At 34.3% G+C, this 25,109-nt stretch overlaps 1 protein-coding gene across 2 annotated transcripts in view; it reads right to left on the reverse strand.

The window, feature by feature from the left end:
- The window catches only part of LOC145241992 (protocadherin gamma-A3-like), a 41,359-nt gene that overhangs the window by 13,153 nt on the left and 3,097 nt on the right, over window positions 1–25,109 (reverse strand). For both annotated transcript variants that reach the window (XM_080104873.1, XM_080104874.1), the window contains exon 2: window positions 6,848–7,001. In XM_080104873.1, coding sequence (XP_079960999.1) covers window positions 6,848–7,001 — 154 coding nt within the window. The remainder of the gene's footprint in view (window positions 1–6,847; window positions 7,002–25,109) is intronic.

Consider the following 25,109-nt stretch of genomic DNA (forward strand, 5'->3'; position numbering starts at 1 on the left):
GTTAACTACCCCAGAACAATGGACAATTATAAAAAATAATTTTATGAGAAAATAGTACATAAACCTGGGCTACCTTCCAAAAATATTATACGATTTATATAAAAATGATGATTTAAGATATAAAATCTCCCTACGCCACAAATGCACCCCACACACACATTTCAAACCAGTAAAATATTTGTTTATTTTCGTAATATTGCATTGTAATTCTGTTTTCAAGTGTACTTGATGCATATTTTATTTTATATATATATATATATATATATATATATATATATATATATACATATATATATATATACATATATATATATATGTATATATACATATATATATATATATATACATATATATATATATATATATATATATATATATACATATATATATATATATATACATATATATATATATATATACATATATATATATATATATATATATATATATATATATATATATATATATATATATATATATATATACTATCATTTCAGCCCAGCGTTGCCCGGGTGTTTGGAGGTGTATGGTGAGCAAAAAAAAAAAAAAGTGGTCAATTTTTTTAAATTTGACCCCTATTATGACCCCTTAACATTTATTGTTTTGGGCTCAAATCAAGTTATTAAGTTACATCCGTGTCCGAGGAACCTATATCTAAAATTTCAAGTGTTTAGACCCAAAATTGGCGGAGAAGTTTGGTAAAGTTTTCAAAGGTCAAAGGTTGAACTTTGATCCCTTAACAGCCAAATTTCTGTTGAATAAGTCTGTAAGTCTGATGTATCTATCGGAGATAGCAAATGTTATGCAGCGGTCAATTTCTTTAACTTTGACCCCTATTATGACCCCTTAACATTTATTCTTTTGCACTCAACTCAAGTTATTAAGTTAGACCCATGTCTAAGGAACCAATATCGAAAATCTCAAGTGTTTAGACCCAAAATTGTTGCAGGAGTTTGGTAGAGTTCTCAAAGATCAAATCGTTGAACTTTGACCCCTTACCGGCCAAATTTCTGGCCGAAAACCGATCACATCGATTTTCCCAAATCTCAGTACCCTGTATATCAAATTTCTAGTCTGTAGACTTAAGATTGACGGAGTTATTGCGTAGGGAAATGTACACACACAGACACGTTCACTTATATAATATATATATATATATATATATATATATATATATATATATATATATATATATATATATATATATATATGTGTGTGTGTGTGTGTGTGTGAGAGTGAAAACAGATAAGAAAGAGAGATACGTGTTGTCTAAGAAATTTCACCTTCCTCAGAATATCTATTTTTAATATCAGAGCAAGTTTAAAACTATAACAAGAAAATGTTGCATGAACCCAAAAAGAGCAAAAAAGTTGATTTTCCATTAAACAAAGGACAACTAATGTCAATCATTAAAAAAGTACAGCAGCATTCTCAAAATGAAACAACAAAACCCAAAATTCTGCCAACAATGATTTACTCTTTCCGCTGTCGACCACAGTTATTTTCGATGCAATTTATGCTGAATATATAACAAGTAGACAAAATAATTATCGAACATTCACTGCGTCTATTTTGAAGTTGATCCAATCTTTAACATGCGCATAGATTTTTTGTTTTGTTCTCGTATACAGATGTATGAACCTATATTGATAGGCTCAATTTTATTATCATAAGTGTTTTGGTTACCCAACTTGAAGTACGTATGATCAGAGAGAAGTCTCTGGTTTATCTCATACACTGATTGGACATCGTGCTGAATAAATCTGTATGTCTGAAGCTGAAAAATTGTGAAATTCATTTTGGATCAAATATCCACTAAAAATAACGTTAATGTTGTTTAATGTGTGTGTGTGTGTGTGTGTTTGTGTGTGCACGTGTTTTTGATAAAATCACTAAAAAATGGGAAGAAAACAAGTATTCATATTAGAAGATTTCTATTGATCCAAAATGCCGCATAACTTTTGCCATGAGACGAAAAGTTTGATCTCCGATAGATACATTAGACTTACAGACTTATTCAACAGAAATTTGGCTGTTAAGGGATCAAAGTTCAACATTTGACCTTTGAAAACTTTACCAAACTTCTCCGCCAATTTTGGGTCTAAACACTTGAAATTTTAGATATAGGTTACTTGGACACGGATGTAACTTAATAACTTGATTTGAGCCCAAAACAATAAATGTTAAGGGGTCATAATAGGGGTCAAAATTGACCTCTGTGGTCTCTACCAAATTACCCAGGCAATTTCTGGTCTAAACATTTGAAATTTGACATAAAGGGTATTTAGAGATAGGGCAAGCTTTTTAATCGGTTTAGGTCGAAAACTTTTAGTTACCAATATATAAATGTATGTATCTATGTATGTTTACATGTCTGCCTAAAACTTTCGACAGAGGCGACGGATTTTTACAAGATCAGTATTGTTTTGAAGTTCGACTTTTCAGACAACAAATATCTGGGCATTTTTTACAGGGGGGGGGGACTTTTTCGCCGATATTTTTGAAAGTCATCCTCTCCTTTCGATTGTCTAGCCTCAATTAAAAGCTACGTCACTTCCAGTTTGGCGGTGGTCGTAAAAGCAATGACGTCAAGTTTTTTTTTCCCATTCTTTTCCTCTTTTGTGGTACGGGTTCGAGCCTGCCTTCTTACTACCACTTTTTTTTTTTCTCAACATTCACATCCAAACACCCGAGCAACGCTGGGCTGAAATGCTACAATATATATATATATATATATATATATATATATATATATATATATATATATATATATATATATAAAAGTGAACGTGTCTGTGTGTGTACATTTCCCTACGCAATAACCTTGTCAATTTTCAGTCTAGAGACTCGAAATTTTATATACAGTGTACTGAGATTTGAGAAAATCAATGTGATCGGTTTTCGGCCAGAAATTTGGTTGTTAAGGGATCAAAGTTCAACGATTTGACCTTTGAGAACTCTACCAAGTCCTCCGACAATTTTGGGTCTAAACACTTGAAATTTGAGATATAGGTTCCTTGGACATGGATCTAACTTAATAATTTGTATTCGAGCCCAAAACAATAAATGTTAAAGGGTCATAATAGGGGTCAAAGTTAAAAAAACTAACCGTTTTTTTTGTTTTTTTTGGCTGAGCATACACCTCCAAACACCCGGGCAACGCCGGGAATCCATGCTAGTCTATCTATCTATACTTCTCTAAAAATGAACGTGTCTGTGAGTCTGTCTGTATACATTTTCCTTCAACATAACTCCGTTAATTTTCAGTCTACAGACTCGAAATTTGATATACAGGGTACTCAAATTTGGGAAAATCGATGTGATCGGTTTTCGGCCAGAAATTTCGCTGGTCAAGGGTCAAAGTTCAACGATTTGACCTTTGAGAACTCTACCAAACTCCTCCGACAATTTTGGGTCTGCACACTTACAATTTTAGATATAGATTCCTTGGACATGGATCTAACTTAATAACTTGATTTGAGCCCAAAACAATAAATTTTAAGGGGTCATAATAGTGGTCAGAGTTAAAAAAATTAACCCTTTTTATTTTGATTTTTGCTCAGCATACCCCTCAAACACTCGGGCAACGCCATGCACCCATGCTAGTCTATCTATAAAAGTGAACGTGCCTGTGTGTGTGTGTGTGTGTGTGTGTGTGTGTGTGTGTGTGTGTGTGTGTGTGTGTGTGTGTGTACATTTCCCTATGCAATAACTTTGTCAATCTTAAGTCTACAGACTAGAAATTTGATATACTGGGTACTGAGATTTGGGAAAATCGATGTGATCGGGTTTTCGGCCAGAAATTTGGCTGTTAAGGGGTCAAAGTTCAACGATTTTATCTTTGAGAAATCTACCAAACTCCTCCGACAATTTTGGGTCTAAACACTTGAAATTTTAGATATAGGTTCCTTAGACATGGATCTAACTTAATAACTTGATTTGAGCCCAAAGCAATAAATATTAAAGTGTCATAATAGGGGTCAAAGTTAAAAAAATTGACCGCTTTTTTTTTTTTTGCTCAACATACACCTCCAAACACCCGAGCCACGCCGGGCTGAAATGCTAGCATATATATATATATGTATATACACTAGCAGACCGCTCGGCGTTGCCCGGTCGTAAAATACACAAAAATATTATATTTAAATTCATACAGGAACGGAGACATGTGCATGCGAGTATTATGTTTTTCTAAGCAGTTCTCTTATTGTAAGTAAAAAAAATACTCGAGCTGAGATGAAAGCCAAAACCAAGTATTTAAAATGTTTAAAATATATTCGAGAAGTGTTTTCAAACCTACTTCTTCTTAACCTAAGGAAGCTGTCATATTTCACGACCGCACATATGCAGTCATGAGACAGTTGACAAACAGATGAAAACCCGATAACCCCCAAGTTGCAATTTTTCAATTTTTACCCCTTAGCAAACCTTTTTTCCAGATAAAAACCGATTAAAAAGTTTCCACATGTCTGAATACCTTATATACTAAATTTCAAGTCTGTGAATTAAAATATGATATTTATGTGTATTTTACAACCAGTCAATGCCAAGTGGCCAGCTAGTATCTATATTTTCCTGCCCTCCTTTCCAACACTGTGTCCATTATTTTGTCCAACCCCATGTAATATCAATTTCAAAAACACCTATCATTTCTGCCACATTTTGTATTTTAAATTCAACAGATATTTATCATTTGATATATAGTATCAGCAATGGAAAATTAAGTTTTAAACAAAAATAAAAAAAAATTAAATTATTAAAAGCATCGTTTTTGGTATCTGAAAATAGGCAGACATTTTTCTGATTTGGATTTTTCATAATTCTGATCCGATCACACATCCCGACACTTATATACTAGCAGGGCGCCTGGCATTGCCCGGTCATAAAATATGCTAAAATATGATGTTTGAATTTATGCAGATTTCGTATCTATTATTAAGGTGGTCACTACTTATCAAGGCCCGGAAGCCACTCGGGGATAAGGGTTATTGCATGTACAGTATGTTAATGTTGAGATTTGATAAAGTGTCATTATATAGTAGTGATTAAAAGTAAAAAAAAAAAAAATGACTTGAGTGCCATCAGCTAAAATCGAAACCAAAACATTTGGCACTCCAGTCTTGGTTGTTACCATTTGAGTTATTTTCAGATGGACAAGAAATAGTTAAAAATGAACCGGCTTTAACGTAGAAACGTATATTTGCGCATGCACACAAGATATATATATATATATATATATATATATATATATATATATATATATATATATTATAAAGCTGAATATCTGTGTGTGTGTGTGGTCACGAATAGGCTCCTATATGGTTGACTATTTTAAAAAACTGATTACATATAACGATAGAAGATGTATCGAGACACAGGAACGGGTATGTTTGATCTTGCAGAACAGTGATTCATTAAAATTGTGGGGTTTGCGTTCGCGCCTGGTCCACAAAGTATGTAAATAAAAAATTTAAAAATTAAAAAAAAAAACGTTTACAAGTGTTTTTGATATAGATGTACATAATAAAATTGTGGGGTCTGCATTCGTGCCTGGCCTCCATAGAATGGAAATAGGCACAAACTTTAATAAAGACTTTTCATATCTATCTGCGTAAGTATACTTTGATAATTATGTTTCTGTTTGAAGAAATATGGTATAATAAAATTATGGGTGTTCGTTTGCACCTGACCTCCGTAGAATGGAAATATGTCACAAAGTTTAACAAGGTTTTTTAATATAGATCCACAGAATATTGTGATAAGTGTTTCAGTGTGAACAGGTATGGTGTAATAAATTATGGGGTTTATCTATTTTATTTTTACTTTCATCATATTTTGCTTTGGTTTTGATACCCCCAAATTCAACCCAAATTTACAACCCTTCCTTTTCATAACCTATCATACTTTCATAAATCAGAGTCCATTTTCTGTAGGCTGTTTTTGAATCCAGTCAACGACGGGTACTTTTGCTAGTATATATATATATATATATATATATATATATATATATATATATATATATATATATATATATATATACAGAAGCATTATATTAGTGTATCTAGACTTTAAAATGTGATCCTATACATTTTTCATTTCTACCCAAGTTACCTACAACTTTGCTGTCACTCAGCAAAATGGCAGCTTATTTATGTACAATACTAATACTATTGTCCGCTGCTGCCAATTGATGCAAGCATTTGTAAAAATATATAGTTGATTACCTCCCTTGATTAAGCTATAAATGTAGAAAAGTAATGAAATGGAGACATTATATACTTTGTTGTGCTTAAGTTAGCTTCCTTTGGGCCGATGTCTTATGTACAATGTCATTTCAGCATAACTTCATAATTCTAACACCCCCACAAGCCCATCTACAAACAATTTGTCTCCTCCTGGCAAGGTAAGTCTCTGTCACACAAATCTACATTCTCATCTACTCTTTCACCGAGAGTTAGGAGAGTAAAAACGAATTCATATTTTCCCCATGGGTATTAATGTAAATTAGTATACAGATCAGACAGAGCTGAAACATGCTATGCCAATAACTCTGTGAAACACTGTTTCACTGGTTTGCTTCTCGGTTAAATCCAACATAGCAATCTTCGAATCCAGTGTAAACAAGTTCTTGTTGAGCCGTCCCTAAAAATAATCAAATTCTATCAAATTTACACCATTAAGGATTACTACACCACCACCTTACATGCATTAACTCTCATCTTCGAGTGGCCTTTAGGCCTTGATAAGTGGTAACTCACAAGTAAAAATAGAAAAAACTCTTACACCATCAATACATTAGGATATATCAAAGAAACATTTTTATATTGACACTTTTTATTTTACTTACCTGGTGTGTCTCCATCATGTACCATCTGATCCTTACTCCAAGAGTCTTGGGTGTCTTTGATCGAAGACAATACCGAAATCTCTCTATGACTGTTCGGTACTATGAGGGCAGTTCTTTTGTTGTTTTTTCTACCTTCTGTCAAACCACCAATTTCCTGAAGAGCACAAGAATGGCATAAACTATGAATAATCCGTCGGCAGAACCTTTCAAAACAAAACCTAAAAGAGATTAATGGATTAACAAATCGGATATGCTAAGAAGTCACGTCCAATTTGATTTCTTTTATGAAAAAAAAATGGCAGTTTTTACTCAATCAAAAATAACATTGCTTGCAAATATATGAGTAACATTTACTGAAGAATTTACTATTGCATATTTGTAGTCAAATAGACATGGCTATTACGTAAATAATTGTTCACCAAACTATCGGCAATTAGCACACAAATTTAAAAATCTCTTTCTGAAAATGAAAATGAAAATCATTAATGATTAAAAAAAATAAGAGATTTTCAATTTTCTAAACTAATTGGTGATAGATATCATAACCATAATATATAATAATTTCGGCCTTTTGGATTATTTTAGACCATCTTCCAATTACGTGATTTCCTTGGATTTTACTCATGCGAATGGAAATTTAACTAACTTTCTTAGATTTACATTTTTGGATTTTACCGTCATTGGATACTTTACCTTTCACCTGACTATCCATTCACGTGAAATCATCTTTTTCTTCGTCCTATTCCCTCTGCTTCACTTTTTGTTATCAAGTAAGATCTTTGACTTACTTGCAGTTTCATCAAATACTTTTGCATGCAAAATCCGATCCCGCATTTTGCTAAATCCTACTTTCTGATGAGAAGGAAAGTATTTCTTCGAAACTCCGCGGATTAAGGACTATCCACTTATTTAGTGTTTCCTTTTCAAATTAAATGTTTTAAACTCTTTTTCAAAGTGTTTTTTAACATATTTTATTAACTATTTGCTCTTATTATAAGCTCTATCTCCTATTTGGTTTTATCGAGCTTTTACATCTGGTTGAGATTACTTTATAAATATTAATTCTTTAATATTTATAATATACTTTAGTTTTACCATCTTGGATCATTTTGGTAAATTTAATTGTAATTTTTATTTTATATATATATATATATATATATATATATATATATATATATATATATATATATATATATATATACATATCAAGCAAAACTGGTAATTAGTAAAAACCTGAAGAAGGTGCTCAATACTATTGCAGAGCAAATATATATATATTTTTTTTTATTACCCTTTTATCTGTTTTAGTTATACAAGTCTGTTCAAGTTTGACGAAGTTGCTGGATTGCAAATTCGATCTGGGAGCAGAAACATGTGTAACTAAAACAGATAAAACGGTAATAATATATATATATATATATATATATATATATATATATATATATATATATATATATGCTAGCAGTTCAGCCCGGCTTTGTTCGGGCCCTATGTACTGTTCATAACTTTATGTGCATATGTATATATCTATTAAAAAGTTTGACTCATGTCCAGGTAACCTATACATAAAATTTCCAATATTTTGACTCAAAATTGGCGTTGTAGTTTGATAGAGTCTGAAAATGTCAACTATTTGAACTTTGACCTCCTTGCAGTCAAATTTTCGCCCCAAAACTGATTAAAAATGTTGCTGCATGTCTGAAGACCCTTTATGTAAAATTTCAAATGTTTAGGCCCAACATTGGCAGAATAGTTTGTTAGACACCGCAAAAGTAAAATCATTGAACTTTGACCTAAATTTTCGGCCAAAAACCGATTAAAAAGCTTACCCTATATTTGAATACATTTTCTGTAAAAGTTCAAATGTTTAGACCAAAAATTGGCTGAGTAATTTGGTAGAGATCTCAAAGGTAAATTTTTTTAAACTTTGACCCTAATTTTGACCCTTTAACATTTATTGTTTTCAGCTCAAATCAAATTAAAACGTTTAATCCATGTTCAAGTAACCTACATCTAAAATTTCAAGTGTTTAGACCGAAAATTGGCGGAGGAGTTTGGTAAAGTTTTCAAAGGTGAAATCGTTGAACTTTGAACCGGCTGAAAACCGATTAAAAAGATTTTTTCAAAATCTCAATACCCCTGATGTCAAATCTCCAGTCTGTAGACTGAAAATTGACAGAGTAGTTTGGTAGGGAAATGTACACAGACAGATAATTTCACTTTATATATATATATATATATATATATATATATATATATATATATATATATATATATATATATTTATATATATATATATATATATATATATAAATATATATATATATATAATTAATAAAATAGAAAAAATAGAGAAAATTTATTCCGTCTAGAAAAAAAAACTTATAGCAATACAGAGACACCACATATAAATTCAATATGGTCACACTCCCTGCCAATACCTGATGCAGGTTTCCTGATATTATCAGTCGAATTTATTCAATATCGTAAATTCCTATAATATTTCTGATGAGAGTCACTCTCCTAAACAAGTCATATTTATATGTGGTAGCAGGATACTTACTCATTCATTATTTTCTATTTTTACTATTTACAGGAACTTTGATACATTTGATAATCGCGTCTTTACTTTTTTATTCCATACATTTAACATTTACTCATCATGGCTACTCTATGTAAATACGAACACCTCCCTTCAGAAACCATTACTAAGTTCCGGTCAATCTGATTGGATGTTCATGTAGGTTTATCAGATTAAGGGAATATCAAATTAAGGGAATTTCCAAAAAAAAAAAATTCTTATTCAACTTTTTTTTTCATCATCATTGTTATTGTTTGTCTGGAATTTTATGCAAACTTATTGTAACAGAGCGCGGACGCACGTATGCAAGTGCATGCGAAATGACATTACTGTAAGGAAAAAAACAGTATAAAAAGGAGAGAGAGAGCACGGTAGAGGGACAATCACGTGAGAGATGTCACAACTAATGAGAAATCATGCATGGCGGGAGAATGAGGAAATAAATGTTGTTGTTAAAAAAGAAATCGAGTTATTATTTGTTCTATGTTCCTTGCAACATATTTTGCTACAACGTGTTGGGTTCCATGTATAAATGTGTACAATGTTGCATTATTAAAATATAAAAAAAATTCTTATGGAAGGAGCATTCATTTCATCCTCACAACATTTATAAGTTTCAAACATTACATTCTATTTCAGTGACCAAAATTATTCAGATATTATACACACTACAAATGTTTTTTAATATGTGTGCTATATTCATGCTCTTATCAGTTCACAAATGATTATTTATACAAAATACAGACCGTGTTAACATAATAATGTCATTATTTCAAAACTCATTCTTAACATGGGAAGTGATACCTTTTTGTATCTATTCTATATTTTCACTTAGGATTTTAATTAAAATAAAATACTGGATAAAGGTAAATTTATCTTGAACATCTAAAACAAATAGCAGATTCCATATTCTGCATTAGTACAAAAAGGTATCTACACCAACAAAGCAAATCAGGAGTGCATAGAATGACGGCTAGGGTGCTTGCTCCTTGTTTTACTCAGAATCAGAACAAAACATGATATTGGCCATGGCTACATTTGGCTAAAAAAAGCACTGATCACAGTTATTATCAATTACTGTCATGACCAACAGTGCCTATCACTGTATGACAGTGGCCATCACTGTATGACAGTGCCCGACAATTAAAAATAGGCAATTTCATTTCATAGTTCAATGGAGGCCAACACTGCTCATGACTGACAGTGATCAACAATGACCGTTAATTGCAAAGGAAGCCATTGACTACCAGTAAATGCAAGTAAGCACCTAAAAATGCCAATGATCATCAGTGTTTACTATTGAAAATAGATAATTTTATTTTGGAGCAGTCTAATGGAGGCCAATACTGGTCATGGCGGCTAGTGACTGACAGTGAAGGCCAAGAATCGACAGTGACAATTGTAAAAACAGCCAATGGCCACCAGTAAAACACAAGTAACCACCTCAAAACAACACTCACCACCAGTGATCATCAGTGCACACCATAGGCATCTGGTGCAAGTGCCCAACAATGCCCACCAGTTGAAGACAGACGATTTCAGTTCAGAGAAGTAACTGCCATTTGCAAAGGTAGCCAGTGCCCTGCAGTAAATGCCAGTACCCACAAATAACTGCTCCAAACCAGCACTAATTGTGCTAACATTGGCAGCCAGTGGCTTCTGCTAGCTGCCACTTCCAGACAATGCCCAACAGTGGAGTCCAGATTATTTCATTTTGGCAACACTAAGAATGTGTGTGTGTGTGTGTGTGTGTGTGTGTGTGTGTGTGTGTGTGTGTGTGTAAGGACACTTCTTAACCTATATACTCAACGAATTTTTGATCTACAAACTTGAAATTTAGTACATAGGGTATTCAGACACATGGGAAACTTTTTAATCAGTTTTCAGCCGAAAAAAAAAAGACTGCTAAAGGGTAAGAATTGAAAAATTGGTATTTGGGAGGGTCATCGGATTTTTATCTGTTTGTCAACTGTTTCACAAGGTTTGAAAACACTCTTTAAATCGTGGCAAGCTGGTCTGATGGCTATCATATTGACTCAGTGTCTTTACGTTTTGGTCTCAATCTCAGCTCGAATATTTATTTTTTTACTTACAAGAAATGAACTGTTTAAAAAAAAACCATAATACTTGCATGCACATGTTTCTTTCTGTTTTCTTTTTAAAGGCAGCACCGGGTAAATCTTCTACTATATATATTTTCCCTAAAACCTCTGCCCTTGATGTAGGACAGACTAAAACTTGCTAATATGGTTTCAAATGATTTGAAATAACAGTAAGGGGAGATTGATTTCAAATATTTCTCATATGTTATATCTCCACTCTTTGGTTTTTATACTCGTAAAGTAAATTTCACAGTGTATAAGAATTATTTGATACTGGAGATATTCATAATCGTACCCTATTTCCCAAAGAGGGGGAGATATAACATATATATGTATATACCACTAGTCTTTTCCTCTTGAATAGGGTCCAAAAAAGAGTCTTCGATCTAATAGGTCCCACTTTGTCAACTAAGCTCCAATCCCTGTCCAATCACACTCCTTTCCTATTGAGGTCCCTAAATGCCAGAAAGCTTTCTACTCTAATATTTTCTTCCCATGAACAGTTATACTTTGGAATTTCTTTTCTGCTACCTGCTTCCCTGACTGTACTGATATGCAGAAGTTTAAATGTAATGTAAACCAACATCTTGTTAATCTTTCCTGTGATTTTTTGCTAATCGGGTTTATCAAGGGTACGCACGTTGAGGGGGAAAAATGCAACGAGTTCATGAAAGCACATTCCATTAAAATATTTGTAAAACAGGTACAAGGATGCAACATTGTTAACTAAGCTCCAACCCCTGTTCCATCGCCACAATGTGGGACTTATTAGATTGGAGACTCTTCTTTGGACCCTGTGCAAGAGGGAGAGACTAGCAGTAGATGGACCAGCCCAGATTTGGCAATAATACTCCATGCATTGCCGAATGGTGGGTCCTGTATGTATAAACAGCTTTTGCTCGTGTATGAATAAAAAGAATGTTCAATATCAGTAGTAGAACGTTTGTACCTCTAAGTTTAAAGAGTTACAATGATCTAATTCCATGATAATGCTTTCTAAAAACAACTGAGTTACAAAATCAATTTTATCCAAGCGAAATAGGTGTGATACTCTAATTGTTCCTCTGCTACAAATTGATCTGAGATTCGTCTGTACACACTCAATGATATTCTTGACCATGCAGACAATTTCAGAATAAAAAAAAATGCAGGATAAATCGTTAATATCTCATAGTATATTTTTAGACATTTCTCGATGACTTGAAAAGAAAGATTTCCTTAAAAATCCATCCATGTACAGTTTATCGTATAATGCTGCAGAAAATGATTGTGTGTGGCAGATCTTATTGGTTGCTCACACAAATGTGAAACAGTAAAGGCCAAGCCAAGCTGCAAGATCAGATCATTTGGGTAACACAGTTTTAGGTAATTGAATTTATATAAGGATCAATAGTTGTTCATAAAGTGTGTTGAAGCTGGCCACTACCGAGTTTTGTGAGTGTTATGGTATCCCCAGCAACACAATTCTCCAGGGATCTAACTTAGATAAAACAGATTAAAAATAAATGTAGGCAGTCAGACTTCTGGGTGCTCATGCATCTTTTGATCCGGATTTTCATGACGTTGGCTCGGTCTCTACCAGCAGCTGACGAGAACTGCCGGAACAAGTTGAGTGCTGATCAAATGTTAAAATGCTAGAAAAAAAAAACCCCAAAAAAACAAAACTAGTCGATTACTTTTGTTGTTGTTGTTGATTTTTGTAGAAAAAATATTTAAGTATTTGGGAGTGGAGTAATGAAGGGGGGGGGTTATTTTTACTTTTTAGTTTTTAAATCATTTGGTTGGAAAAAAAATGTAAGAAAAAAAAAAAGAAACAGTATAAACTTTTAGAAAAATATTCACATATTTTGCTCACAATTCTTGAAACATTAATAAAAATATTTATCAAACTTAACATAGGGTTTTTGTTATTGCAACTTTTCTTGTAACTAAAATTTTAAAAACATAAAAGTTAGAAGATATTGAAACTTTTCTTGAAAAAATTTGAAAAAAGGAAAAGAAAACAGTATAAAAGTTCACAAAAACATTTTCATAAAAACAAAAGAAATATTGAAACTTTTCTTGAAAAAATTAAAATAAAACAGTATAAAATTTCACAAACGCATTTACATATTTTACTAACAATTCTTGAAAGTTAAAAAAAAAATGAATAAAAATATTTATTAAACTTAAGGCATGTTTTTTTGCTATTTTTGTTATTATTATTTATATTTTATTTTTATTTTTTTAATTTTGTATGCAATGAATAAATATTGTTAATTACGTTTCCCGGCGTCTTTTATTTTGCTTAGCTTATTCCGGCGATTCTCGTCAGCCAACATCACAGAAGTGTATATTTTAATACTATATATGAGAGGTATCTAGTGATCTGCCTGGGATCCCCAAGTTCAATCGGTAGTCTCTGAACTGATAGTTTCGCCTTTAGCTCTCATTGGACAAATTAAGTCACATGGCCACAGATTTTAGAAACAACGATTTCACTTTTAAAAAATACGAGTTAATGAAAAACCTTTGATGAGTAGGTTTTGGTCATCCAACCATGTTGCCGGATGCAATTTACCACAATCAATCAAAACGGCTGAATAAGGATGTATATTGATGCTTGTGTATCTATGTTACCGCGCTATTTTTTTAAAAATAGTATTTTAAAGTTAATTTCAATTTTTGAAGTATTTTCTTTATTATATTCTTAAGTGAAAGTATAAAATAGTTACAAAACACTTTCCTCTCCTCATGTTATGAATGGCTTTCTAAATAATAACGTTATTATTTCAGCGCAGTAACATAGATGCGCAAGTATCTGTATATTTAATAAAATGTTTTACTCTTCTGTCTCTCAACAGCCAATTATATATAACTAGCCTGGGTATCCAGCGTTGCGCGGGTGCTTGGAGGTGTGTGTTGAGCAAAAAAAAAAAAAAAGTGGTAGTAGGCAGGCTCAAACCCATACCGCAAAGGAGAACGTGAAAAAAAAAAACCCTGACGTCTTTGCTGTTGCGCCCATCACCAAACCAGAAGTAACGTAGGTTTAAAGTAAGGCTAGAAAATCAAAAAAACGGGGATGACTTGGCCAATTTTTCGATATTTGCTACCAATCTCATGAAAATCCGTCGCCTCTGTCGAAAGTTTTAGGCAAACATACATGATGATTGCAACGTCTTGTCAGACGAGTGCCACTCTCTCAGACATTTAAAATCCATGAGCCCAAATGTCTGAGGGAGTATCTATACAAATATGATGTTACAGAGTCTTAGCTTTGTACGACAGCTAAGTCTCTCTCTCTCGGTTCAAAATGTTGAGATCCAGCAACAAGCAAGAGCAAAATAGCCAGCAACAAGTTACTGCAGACCAGCTTAATGCGGGTACTGGTCTTCCGCTTCATGGTTTTTTAAATCAGAGATTTGCTTCTCCTAAAAAGGTTTCCTTCACCACGGCTTACGGGAGCCCTCTCTACCCCAATACACATATATACACACACAAATATACACGGTGCTAGTTGGCCGTTGACCCAGAAAAAGAGTTCATTCGCCCTTTGGAAGGTCTTGTTTTTAATCTTTCAGGGAGACTAGCCGCACTCCTCACCAAACAAGTCTGGTGGGGGAACCAGTTTAGTCGCCGGTGACCCGACCATGAGGCAGGTAGTACTGGGTTACATGGTACCAGTAGCATATGACATGACCTGACATATATACATACATACATACATTTAAACAGACAGGTGAGATTTATATTATAGATAATGTACCATATTTTTTAGTTTGGCTTCAATTAAATCTGTGTTTATTTGTATTTACCAAGAATTATCCAGGTGGACGCATATTGCCAGATGGATGACTTAGAGATAAAATATATACATAATGGATAATACGAGGGTCGTTCCAAAAGTAAAATCTCCTATTTTTTTTACTCAAAAAGTTGAAGAGCTACCAAATTAAATTGAAGAGCTACCAAATTAAATTGAAGAGCTTTTGCTCCAGAATCTATTTTTCTACATAGTCACTGCCATTCTCGATGCACTTGTGACAAGAATTCAATGACACATCTCTGCTTCTGACGCACGTCTATGACAGGAGTTGCTTTCTTAGAGTCTCACATCATCAATATCTGTAACAGAGATGAAACTTTCAGGTTATGAATGCATAAGTTCAGTTATCAGATAATGCTATTTGAAATCCTCTCTGACCCATTCAGGTGGAATAAAAGCTAGGAGGCATTTCTTTAGAAATGGCCTTCGTATATTAAAAGGTAACACAGCACTTTCCCTTACTCTTGCTATCACTTCCAAATGTAACACGGCCGTTATGCTCAAACCATGTTTGTTACAGTTCAAACCTCTCTCGAACCCCCACGCTGTCTGGCACCATTAAAAAGGAACAAAGAAAAATAAATAAATCCGACTCAGCTTTTCTTTCTTTTTTAACACAAGTTGTTTATCACCGTTTTTATTTCTCCCCATCTCGATACCAGCTTTAAAAGTTTTTCGCTGCTTCTGTGGAGCCACACGTCCATCTCCCCTGATTGCATTTTTCTTTCTGCTCCACTACACGCCGGCTGTGGACAACCATTTCTTGCCTTCGACTTTACAGGTCCATCCTTTTCAATTGTACTTTTCTTTTTCTCTTTTCGCCAGCTCGCACACACTTCCTAATTTGCATATGTGCTTTTTTTTCGGCTACTGCTGCTAATATCTTCACATACCAGCTATCTTACAGCTCCTGCTGATATTTTCCCACATGCTCATACACACTCTGTTATTCAAAGATGTGGACTAGAGATTAGATTTTGAGAAGCTGTTGACTTTCGTTGTTACTCAACCGAGCTCTGATCTCTGTAAAACACTCACAACAACAATTCGTCCAATTCACAAAACACATTTAGTTACATATGTGCATACATGTTTTAGCTATACCCTGAGTAGTCCCTACTTTTTGAGGTCGTCTCGTTAAAATAAAATTAGAATACATTTCAATTGGGGAACTCAGCAAACTACAGGGGCGCTCCAAAAGTAATATCTCTATTTTTATTTCGCCCGAATGGATCAGAGGGGATTGAAAATTGCATTGTTATGATGACTGAACTTATGCATTCATGACCTGGAAGTTTCATCTCTCTGTTGCAGATATTGACAGTGCGATAGTCTAAGAAAGCAACCCTTGTTATGGATGTGTGTCAGAAGCAGAAATGTATCATTGAATTCCTGGCGAAAATGCATTAAGAATTGTGGTGACTATGTGGAAAAATAAATTCAGAGAGGCAAGAAACACATGCACATAAGAACAAGTCCAATGTAAACAAATTCCTTCTTTGCCTTACAGGTTCAAGCCTGCTTGCCTACTACCATTTTTTTTTTAAACACCACGCTCCACCTGGGCTGCTTACTGTTGTTTTGACCTCCCCCCACCTCTCTACACCCTCACCACCACTTTTTTTTAACACCACTCCCTACCCGGACTGCCTACTGTTGTGTTGATTCCCACTCCTTGAAATGTCCCTTTAAATACTCAAATCTACTCAATTTACACCATTAAAAACTATTACACTACCACCTAACGTTCATTATCCTTTATCCTCGAGTGGCCTTCGGGTCTTGATATGTGATGACTCCCTTGTAAAGGAAAAGTTATCATACAATTTTATTAGTGTAGAGATTCAAGTAGTTAAGGTTGCAAGAGATTTGTGTAATTCTATCTCAGCCATTCCATTGCAGAGTTGCCGATGCTCATAAATCTGGTTACTGTACTTATGAAATACTGAAATGATATAATTTTCTCTTGACTTATTTCAATTTTTAACCTCTTGTCTTCCATTCTGAAATGACTTTCTCCCCCACCCGACCTTCCTCACGCATACGTGCCAATTGAATACTTCATACGCGCGAACAAAAGGCGGCACAAATCACTCATCTGTTAAACGCATTCCGACTTTTGATTGCCGCAAGGAAAGATGGAGAAGCAAACCAAGAACCAGTGGATTCCCAGGTGTCTCCCAAGATTTCCATTTTCCTGGAAAGCCCTTCTTCGCCTTTGAAAGGAAAGTCGCGGATGCTGCGTATTGCTACTTTGGGAGGGAGGGGGGGAAGCCGACGAGGATTTAAGAATATGATTGGATAAAGTTTGCAGCGCATACCATTTGCATCTCAGGGAAGAGAAATGGCAATTTCGCAGCATCGCATAAATCTGTTCAGCAGAAATGAACGGCAGTGGCAGGGGAGGGTGGGGTGGGGGGAAGGCGTTAAGATGAAGAAGAAAGATGTCAACAGAATTATGAAACATTACAATTCATTCTTTTATGTACAAAAATATACAATTTTGCTTTGTCCAATAAATGTTCACAGGTAATAAAATGTTCCATTCAGTCTGACTGCTTTTGTAGTCATCAGTAAGGGTCACAGGTTGGAAAGCATTATACGAAAGATGTTATAGTGTATGCCGTTAATATTGTATAATGTTTGTGCTTTCTGTCTTTCTATCCTTTTACACAGGGATCATTACTTATCAAGGCCTGGAGGCCACTCGAGGATAAGGGTTAATGGGGATACATTTGTCAATGTGATTATAGCATAGTAAACATAAGTAGTGGGGATTTTGTAAATTGGATTATTTAGGGGGGGCGGTTCATCAAGAACTTGTTTACATTGGACTTGAAGACAATCAGATTGCAGTCAGCTGGAACGCAGGCAATCGGAAGAGTGTTCCACAGGCGTGCAGTTCTAAGGAAGAAGCTTTATTCATGGAATCTACGTTTAGGTTTAGGCACAAACAAAGAGTGTGGGAAATTATTGATAGTGGTTTTGACCAGACGAGTGTTATTCGTGAAAGTTTGGTGAGGGGGGGACCATAGATTGAAGCTCAGATGAGCACTTGCCATGAAAATAACGATAAAGCAGAGACATGCTTACTATGTCTCTTTTGTGAGAAAGATATTGCAGGGAAAAGATAAAGGCATCCCCCATTAAGCTACAAAGTCTATTTTGAACTCTGTCAAGGAAGGATAAGCTGTTTCTAGTAGCTCCTGCCCAGATGTTTAAAGATGCAACTGAAAACAGAATCAAGATCAAACAATAGCCCATTTTTATTTTTTAAATCGATCCAGACAAGGTAAGAAGTGTTGCATACTGGAGGAAGTATAATGTTGCCAGAATGAATATGTAATATTCGTTCGCTATAACATGGAGGAGTGTATATTACCTACGTGCATATATTTGTTAATATATATGTGTGATATATTCACTGCAGCTGGTTGTTCAATATGCTTTTCAGTCTATGTAATTTCTAAAATCAGCTTTTGTCACTGTCTACGGTATATACACTTGGCAGCAACTAAAACATGACACAGCTTGTTTATTCCCAATGACAACATTTTCGATTTTAGTATAATATGTGAGGGTACCCGGCGTTGCCCGCGTATGGAGAGGTGGTGTAGTAAGGAAGCCTGGGAGGGGGAATCAAAACAACATTAGGCGATGGAGAGAGGTGTTAAAAAAAAGTGGTAGTGGCAGGGGTGTGGAGAGATAGGGTGAAACCAAAAGAACAGTAGGCAGCCCGAGTGGAGAGAGAGGTTTTAAAAAAATAAGTTGTAGCAGGCAGGTACCTGTAATGCGAAAGAAGAAAAAAAGATGAAAAAAAAAAAAAACCTAACGTCTTAACTGATGCATCCATCGCAAAGCCAGAAGTCACGAGCATTGGAATTAAGAGTAGTCAATCCAACGGAGATGATGATTTACAAAAATGTCGACGCAAAACCTGACCCCTCCTTGTAAAAAACGGCCCAGTTGAGGGTGAAAGAATTAATGTTTTTTTGGCCAGTTTTTCGATATCTGTCGTCTGAGACATCAAGCTTTAAAACGATACCAATTTTATCAGGTTTCAATGCATCTGTCGGAAATTTTTGCGAGACATGCAAACACACACACACACACTATTTAGATGGTGTGACATCAGTGAAGGCACGTGGCGGGGTGTGATGCAGATGTTTTGGTAGTTTATCCTCGTTCTGTGACTAACACTCTGTCTGTGTCCGTGCTCTGTTGTCGGTTTATATAAACATTCTTTCATTCTGGACTGTTTAATATTTCCCTATTTCTCATTGTTTATTGTTCTACTTCTTGGACCAGTATTTCTCTCACATATTTCTGGTCAACTTATGCATTTCAATAGATAATGGTGGAAAGCGTCGCATTCCTCAAATGGAATTAATTTGCATCGAAAGCCTCTCTTCACAGGATCACCTGCGAAATATCCAACAGAAGGTACTTAAGGTAAAAAACTAAAAGATGATTAATGCAAAGGCAGGAGATGCCTATAGAGTATAGTTTTGAAAAGACTAAGGCTATAGAAGGGAGGAAAACAGTCAGCAGGAAAAGAATTCCACCAGAAAAACGAAATTATGAAGACCATAAGTGAAGCTAAAACAAAGAAAAAGGAATAACTTAGACAATTATGAAGAACGCATGCTTTAATAAAACTTATGGAAAAGACTGAGACTAGCAACATTTTCACAAGGACCCATGGCGCAGTGTTTATAATATGTGGAAAAATCAATTGTAAAAGTGATATTCTCTGAAGGTTGAAGGTTCAATTCTCAGTGTGGGCGACCAAAAAATACAATTGCAAATTAATTAAGACCTCTACCCAGTCATGGCTGACTGATAGAATGAGAGGGTGATACCTTTGTGAAGTAAATCAAGGTTTCTGTTCGAAATTTCGTCCAAGTTCCAAGAAGCATTCCTGAGTTTGACAAGACACACTTGAAGAAGGTCGGAGGTTATATCGACCGAAACATTGTGAAAATGACACTTAAGATGATAACAGTAGTTCGAAGAATCCAAATAATACAACTACAAATAATCCCAACCCGTCTTGCTTGTTGCTAAACAACAACAACAACAACAACAAAAACCAGTAACATCATGTCAGTGAAAGAGACCACATGCAGAGAAAAAATGAATTAATCTCCATATATAATAAAATGACTGTAGAAATTCCCCTCTATACCAAAGTACTGTACATTTGCAACAACAAACGCCACATAAAAATTAAATACAGCTAGGCTAATCTTATGTAACTTTCAAACACCTTTACAGAGAAATTTAATCGTGGCAACAAAATACTCATTACATCCTAGGATCAACACCATCACAATTGCAAAATCCTTAGAGGAAGGGGTACCTATTTTTCCCTCTGAATATTTAGTCCTACCACTGCCATCAGTCGACATCAGGAGTAAGTCTATATATTCCACATATTCTAGGCTTACACAGCCCATACAAACACAGATATATCATTAACTTTCCTGTATTAGAATAAAAAATAATAAAGTCTAAATCTGCTGTCTCTGATAGTTACTAATTCTCTTATTCCGGAATTCAATCATTCTAAACGAAATTCTAAAACATTACAATATGGCGTCGCTATGACAAACATTGATTCGCACAGCATCAATTTCAGTTGATAGACAATTAATTTCCAACATATAACAACAGCTAACGATTGTTCCACCTTTTTGATGTAACTAATGACTGTTTACCTTCTCTGCTAAAACAGGCACAAATATACGTATCGTAAATAGTAGTAAACGTATCTTCTACATTCTTCTTTCTTTCTTTGTGTGTTTGTCAAAACAAGCAACCTACCGTAATAAATTCATAAATTTTACTGTTTTTGTTTATTTCTTTTTATTGGCAACTATTTTTTTTAATATATATAAAAGTTTTGTTTCTTTGAATTGGCGAACACATATTTTTGTTTTTGCTTGTGTATGAACAGTTAGTTTGGTATTTTTTATGACGTAACCCTTAACATGTACCTTCAGGTTTTCATAATAAAAACTCTCCTCAACCCTACCAACAATAATTTAGATTTTGCAATTGGCCAACATTTATTGGATAATCCAGAATATGGTTTTGCATAAGACGACTTTTTCCAATTCTATTTCTAGGCCGATCAAGTAATTTTCTAAACCTCTTGAATCTGTCTCCATTGCACGACTCAGGCCGTCTCTCTGCCAGCAGAAGAGGTTGTAGAGGACTAGGACATATAAATCCTAATCCCGTTATAAAATAAAATAATGAAACGAATGGAATGGAGGAAACGATAACTCAATTGTGGGATGAAATAAACATGTCGTTTATTTTCTGTTGAAACTAAAATGGTTTCGGTGTAACACGTGTTCATTCAGGCGTTGACGACTACATGCGTGGAAAAGAAAGGAATGGAGTCGAGGGCGAGAAATGGCCGTCCCGCACGTAGAAAGGAAAATAGAAAGGGAGTGTTTGCCTCAGCAAAACCTTGCGTTTATGATAACAGTCGTCCACGTGGAAAAGTCTTCAAACCAAGAGCTATGGACGCCGAATTTGCCTGGTTGACGAAACCAGGCAAAAGGGAAGAAAGAGGGGAAGTTGAATAGTGTTGTGGACTTTTATATCGGGGTGAGTGTTCTGACTGCGCATGTCTAGAATTCCTTTCAGGGGAAGTGACGTTTTGCATGTATGCGTACTTGTGCGCATATGTGTGCGTACATGTGTGTGTGTGTATGAGGATGTGTATATGAATGCGTGTGTATGCATATGTGCGTGCGTACATGTGGGTGTGTATATGTGAGGAAAACATGTTCGAACAAGGTTCATTAATACAATGGACCTTTTAGGTGATTTGTACGAAGATACTATAGCTATATATTTATATATGTATATTTATACATGTATATGTATCAATTTCCTATTTCCTCTCTTGTGTATATTTTCTATGTGAGATATAAAAATGTCTCCTCACCTTTTTTTCTTTCCCTTTCCCTTATAATTTATATCATTCCTAACTCGTGTTATTTTACGTTTTTTTTCTCGTAGCCTAACATTATTTACCATTAACTAGTCCTCCTTATATTAGGCTTGAAACCGACAGTACCAATGTGTTTTTGACTTTTTGTACAGTTTTAAATATATATATATATATATATATATATATATATATATATATATATGTATATATATATATATATATATATATGAAAAATGAAATTCGAATAAATTTTCAATAACAAGATTTTTAATTTATATTATATATATATATATATATATATATATATATATATATATATATATAATATAAAGCTGAATGCGTGTGTGTGTGTCTGGTAACGAATAGGCTCCTATATGGTTGACTATTTTAAAAAACTGAATACATATAATGATAGACGATGTATCGAGACACAGGAATGGGTATGTTTGATCTGGCAGAACAGTGGTTCATTAAAATTGTGGGGTCTACGTACGCGCCTGGTACACAAAGTATGGAAATAAAACATTAAAAAATTAAAAAAAAACGTTTACAAGTGTTTTTAATATAGATGTACATGAGAATACTTTGATAAGTATGTTTTAACTTAAATAGGGATGGTATAATAAAATTGTGGGGTCTGCGTTCGCGCCTGGCCTCCATAGAATGGAAATAGGCACAAACTTTAATAAAGACTTTTCATATCTATCTGCGTAAGTATACTTTGATAATTAAGTTTCAGTTTGAAGAAATATGGTATAATAAAATTATGGGGTGTTCGTTCGCGCCTGACCTCCATAGAATGGAAATATGTCACAAAGTTTTACAAGTTTTTTTAATATAGATCCACAGAATATTGTGATAAGTGTTTCAGTGTGAACAGGTATGGTATAATAAATTATGGTGTTTATGTATTTTATTTTTACTTTCATTATATTTTGCTTTGGTTTTCATACCCTCAAATTCGAAGCTATCTATTTACAACCCTTCGTTTTCATAACCTATCATACTTTCATAAATCAAAGTCCATTTTCTGTAGGCTGTTTTTGAACCCAGTCAACGACGGGTACTTTTGCTAGTATATATATAATTCTAGTGAAGTATAACCGTGACAGTGGATACCGATGCACGCTAATGACTTGATGATTCATGTTCAAATCCTGTTGCATCCATCCAATTTCACTGAGGATTCTGATAACCGTCTCTATTGCGAGTAAATGATTTAAAAAAAAAAAAAAAAATAAGAGAAACCAATTCCAGCAAATATGAATCAAGCAAATAACAATTTGTTGTGTACAATTTCGTTGTTTCTATTATAAAGGATGCAAATGATGATGAAAATGATGATGCAAAGATGATGCAAACAATGATGCAAACGATGATGAAAATGATGTTGCAAACGATGATGCAAACAATGATGCAAATGATGATGCAAAGTATGATGCAAACGATGATGCAAATGAGGATGCAAACAATGATGCAAACAATGATGAAAATGATGATGCAAACAATGATGCAAATGAGGATGCAAACGATGATTCAAACAATGATGCAAATGATGATGCAAACAATGATGCAAACGATGATACAAATGATGTTGCAAACGATGATGCAAACGATGATGAAAATGATGTTGCAAACAATGATGCAAACAATGATGCAAACGATGATGCAAATGATGATGCAAACAATGATGCAAACAATGATGCAAACGATGATGAAAATGATGATGCAAACGATGATGCAAACGATGATGCAAATGATGTCGCAAACAATGATGCAAACAATGATGCAAATGATGTTGCAAACGATGATGCAAACAATGATGCAAATGAGGATGCAAACGATGATGCAAACAATGATGCAAACGATGATGCAAACAATGATGCAAATGATGATGCAAACAATGATGCAAATGATGTTGCAAACGATGATGCAAACGATGATGCAAACGATGATGCAAACAATGATGCAAATGATGATGCAAACAATGATGCAAATGATGTTGCAAACAATGATGCAAACGATGATGCAAATAATGTTGCAAACGATGATGCAAATGATGATGCAAACAATGATGCAAATGATGATGCAAACGATGATGCAAATGATGTTGCAAACGATGATGCAAACAATGATGCAAATGAGGATGCAAACGATGATTCAAACAATGATGCAAATGATGATGCAAACGATGATGCAAACGATGATGCAAACAATGATGCAAATGAGGATGCAAACGATGATGCAAACAATGATGCAAATGATGATGCAAACGATGATGGAAACGATGATGCAAACAATGATGCAAATGAGGATGCAAACGATGATGCAAACAATGATGCAAATGATGATGCAAACGATGATGCAAAAGATGATAGAATGATGATGCAAATGATGATGCAAACAACGATGTGAATGATGATGCGAATGATGATGCAAACGATGACGCAAATGATGATGCAAGCGATGATGCAATGATGATGCAAACGATGATACAAATGATGATGAAAATGATGATGCAAACGATGATGCAAACAATAATTCAAACGATGATGCAAACGATGATTCAAATGATTATGCAAATGATGATGCAAACGATGATGAAAATAATGATGCAAACAATGGTGCAAACGATGATGCAAATGATGATGCAAACGATGATGAAAACAATGATGCAAAGTATGATGCAAACGATGATGCAAACGATGATGTAAATGATGATGCAAACGATGATGAAAATAATGATGCAAACAATGATGAAAACGATGATGTAAATGATGATGCAAACGATGATGTAAATGATG

The sequence above is a fragment of the Euprymna scolopes genome, chromosome 21 (genome assembly GCF_053919585.1).
Source record: "Euprymna scolopes isolate OS-2025 chromosome 21, ASM5391958v1, whole genome shotgun sequence".
NCBI lineage: Eukaryota > Metazoa > Mollusca > Cephalopoda > Sepiida > Sepiolidae > Euprymna > Euprymna scolopes.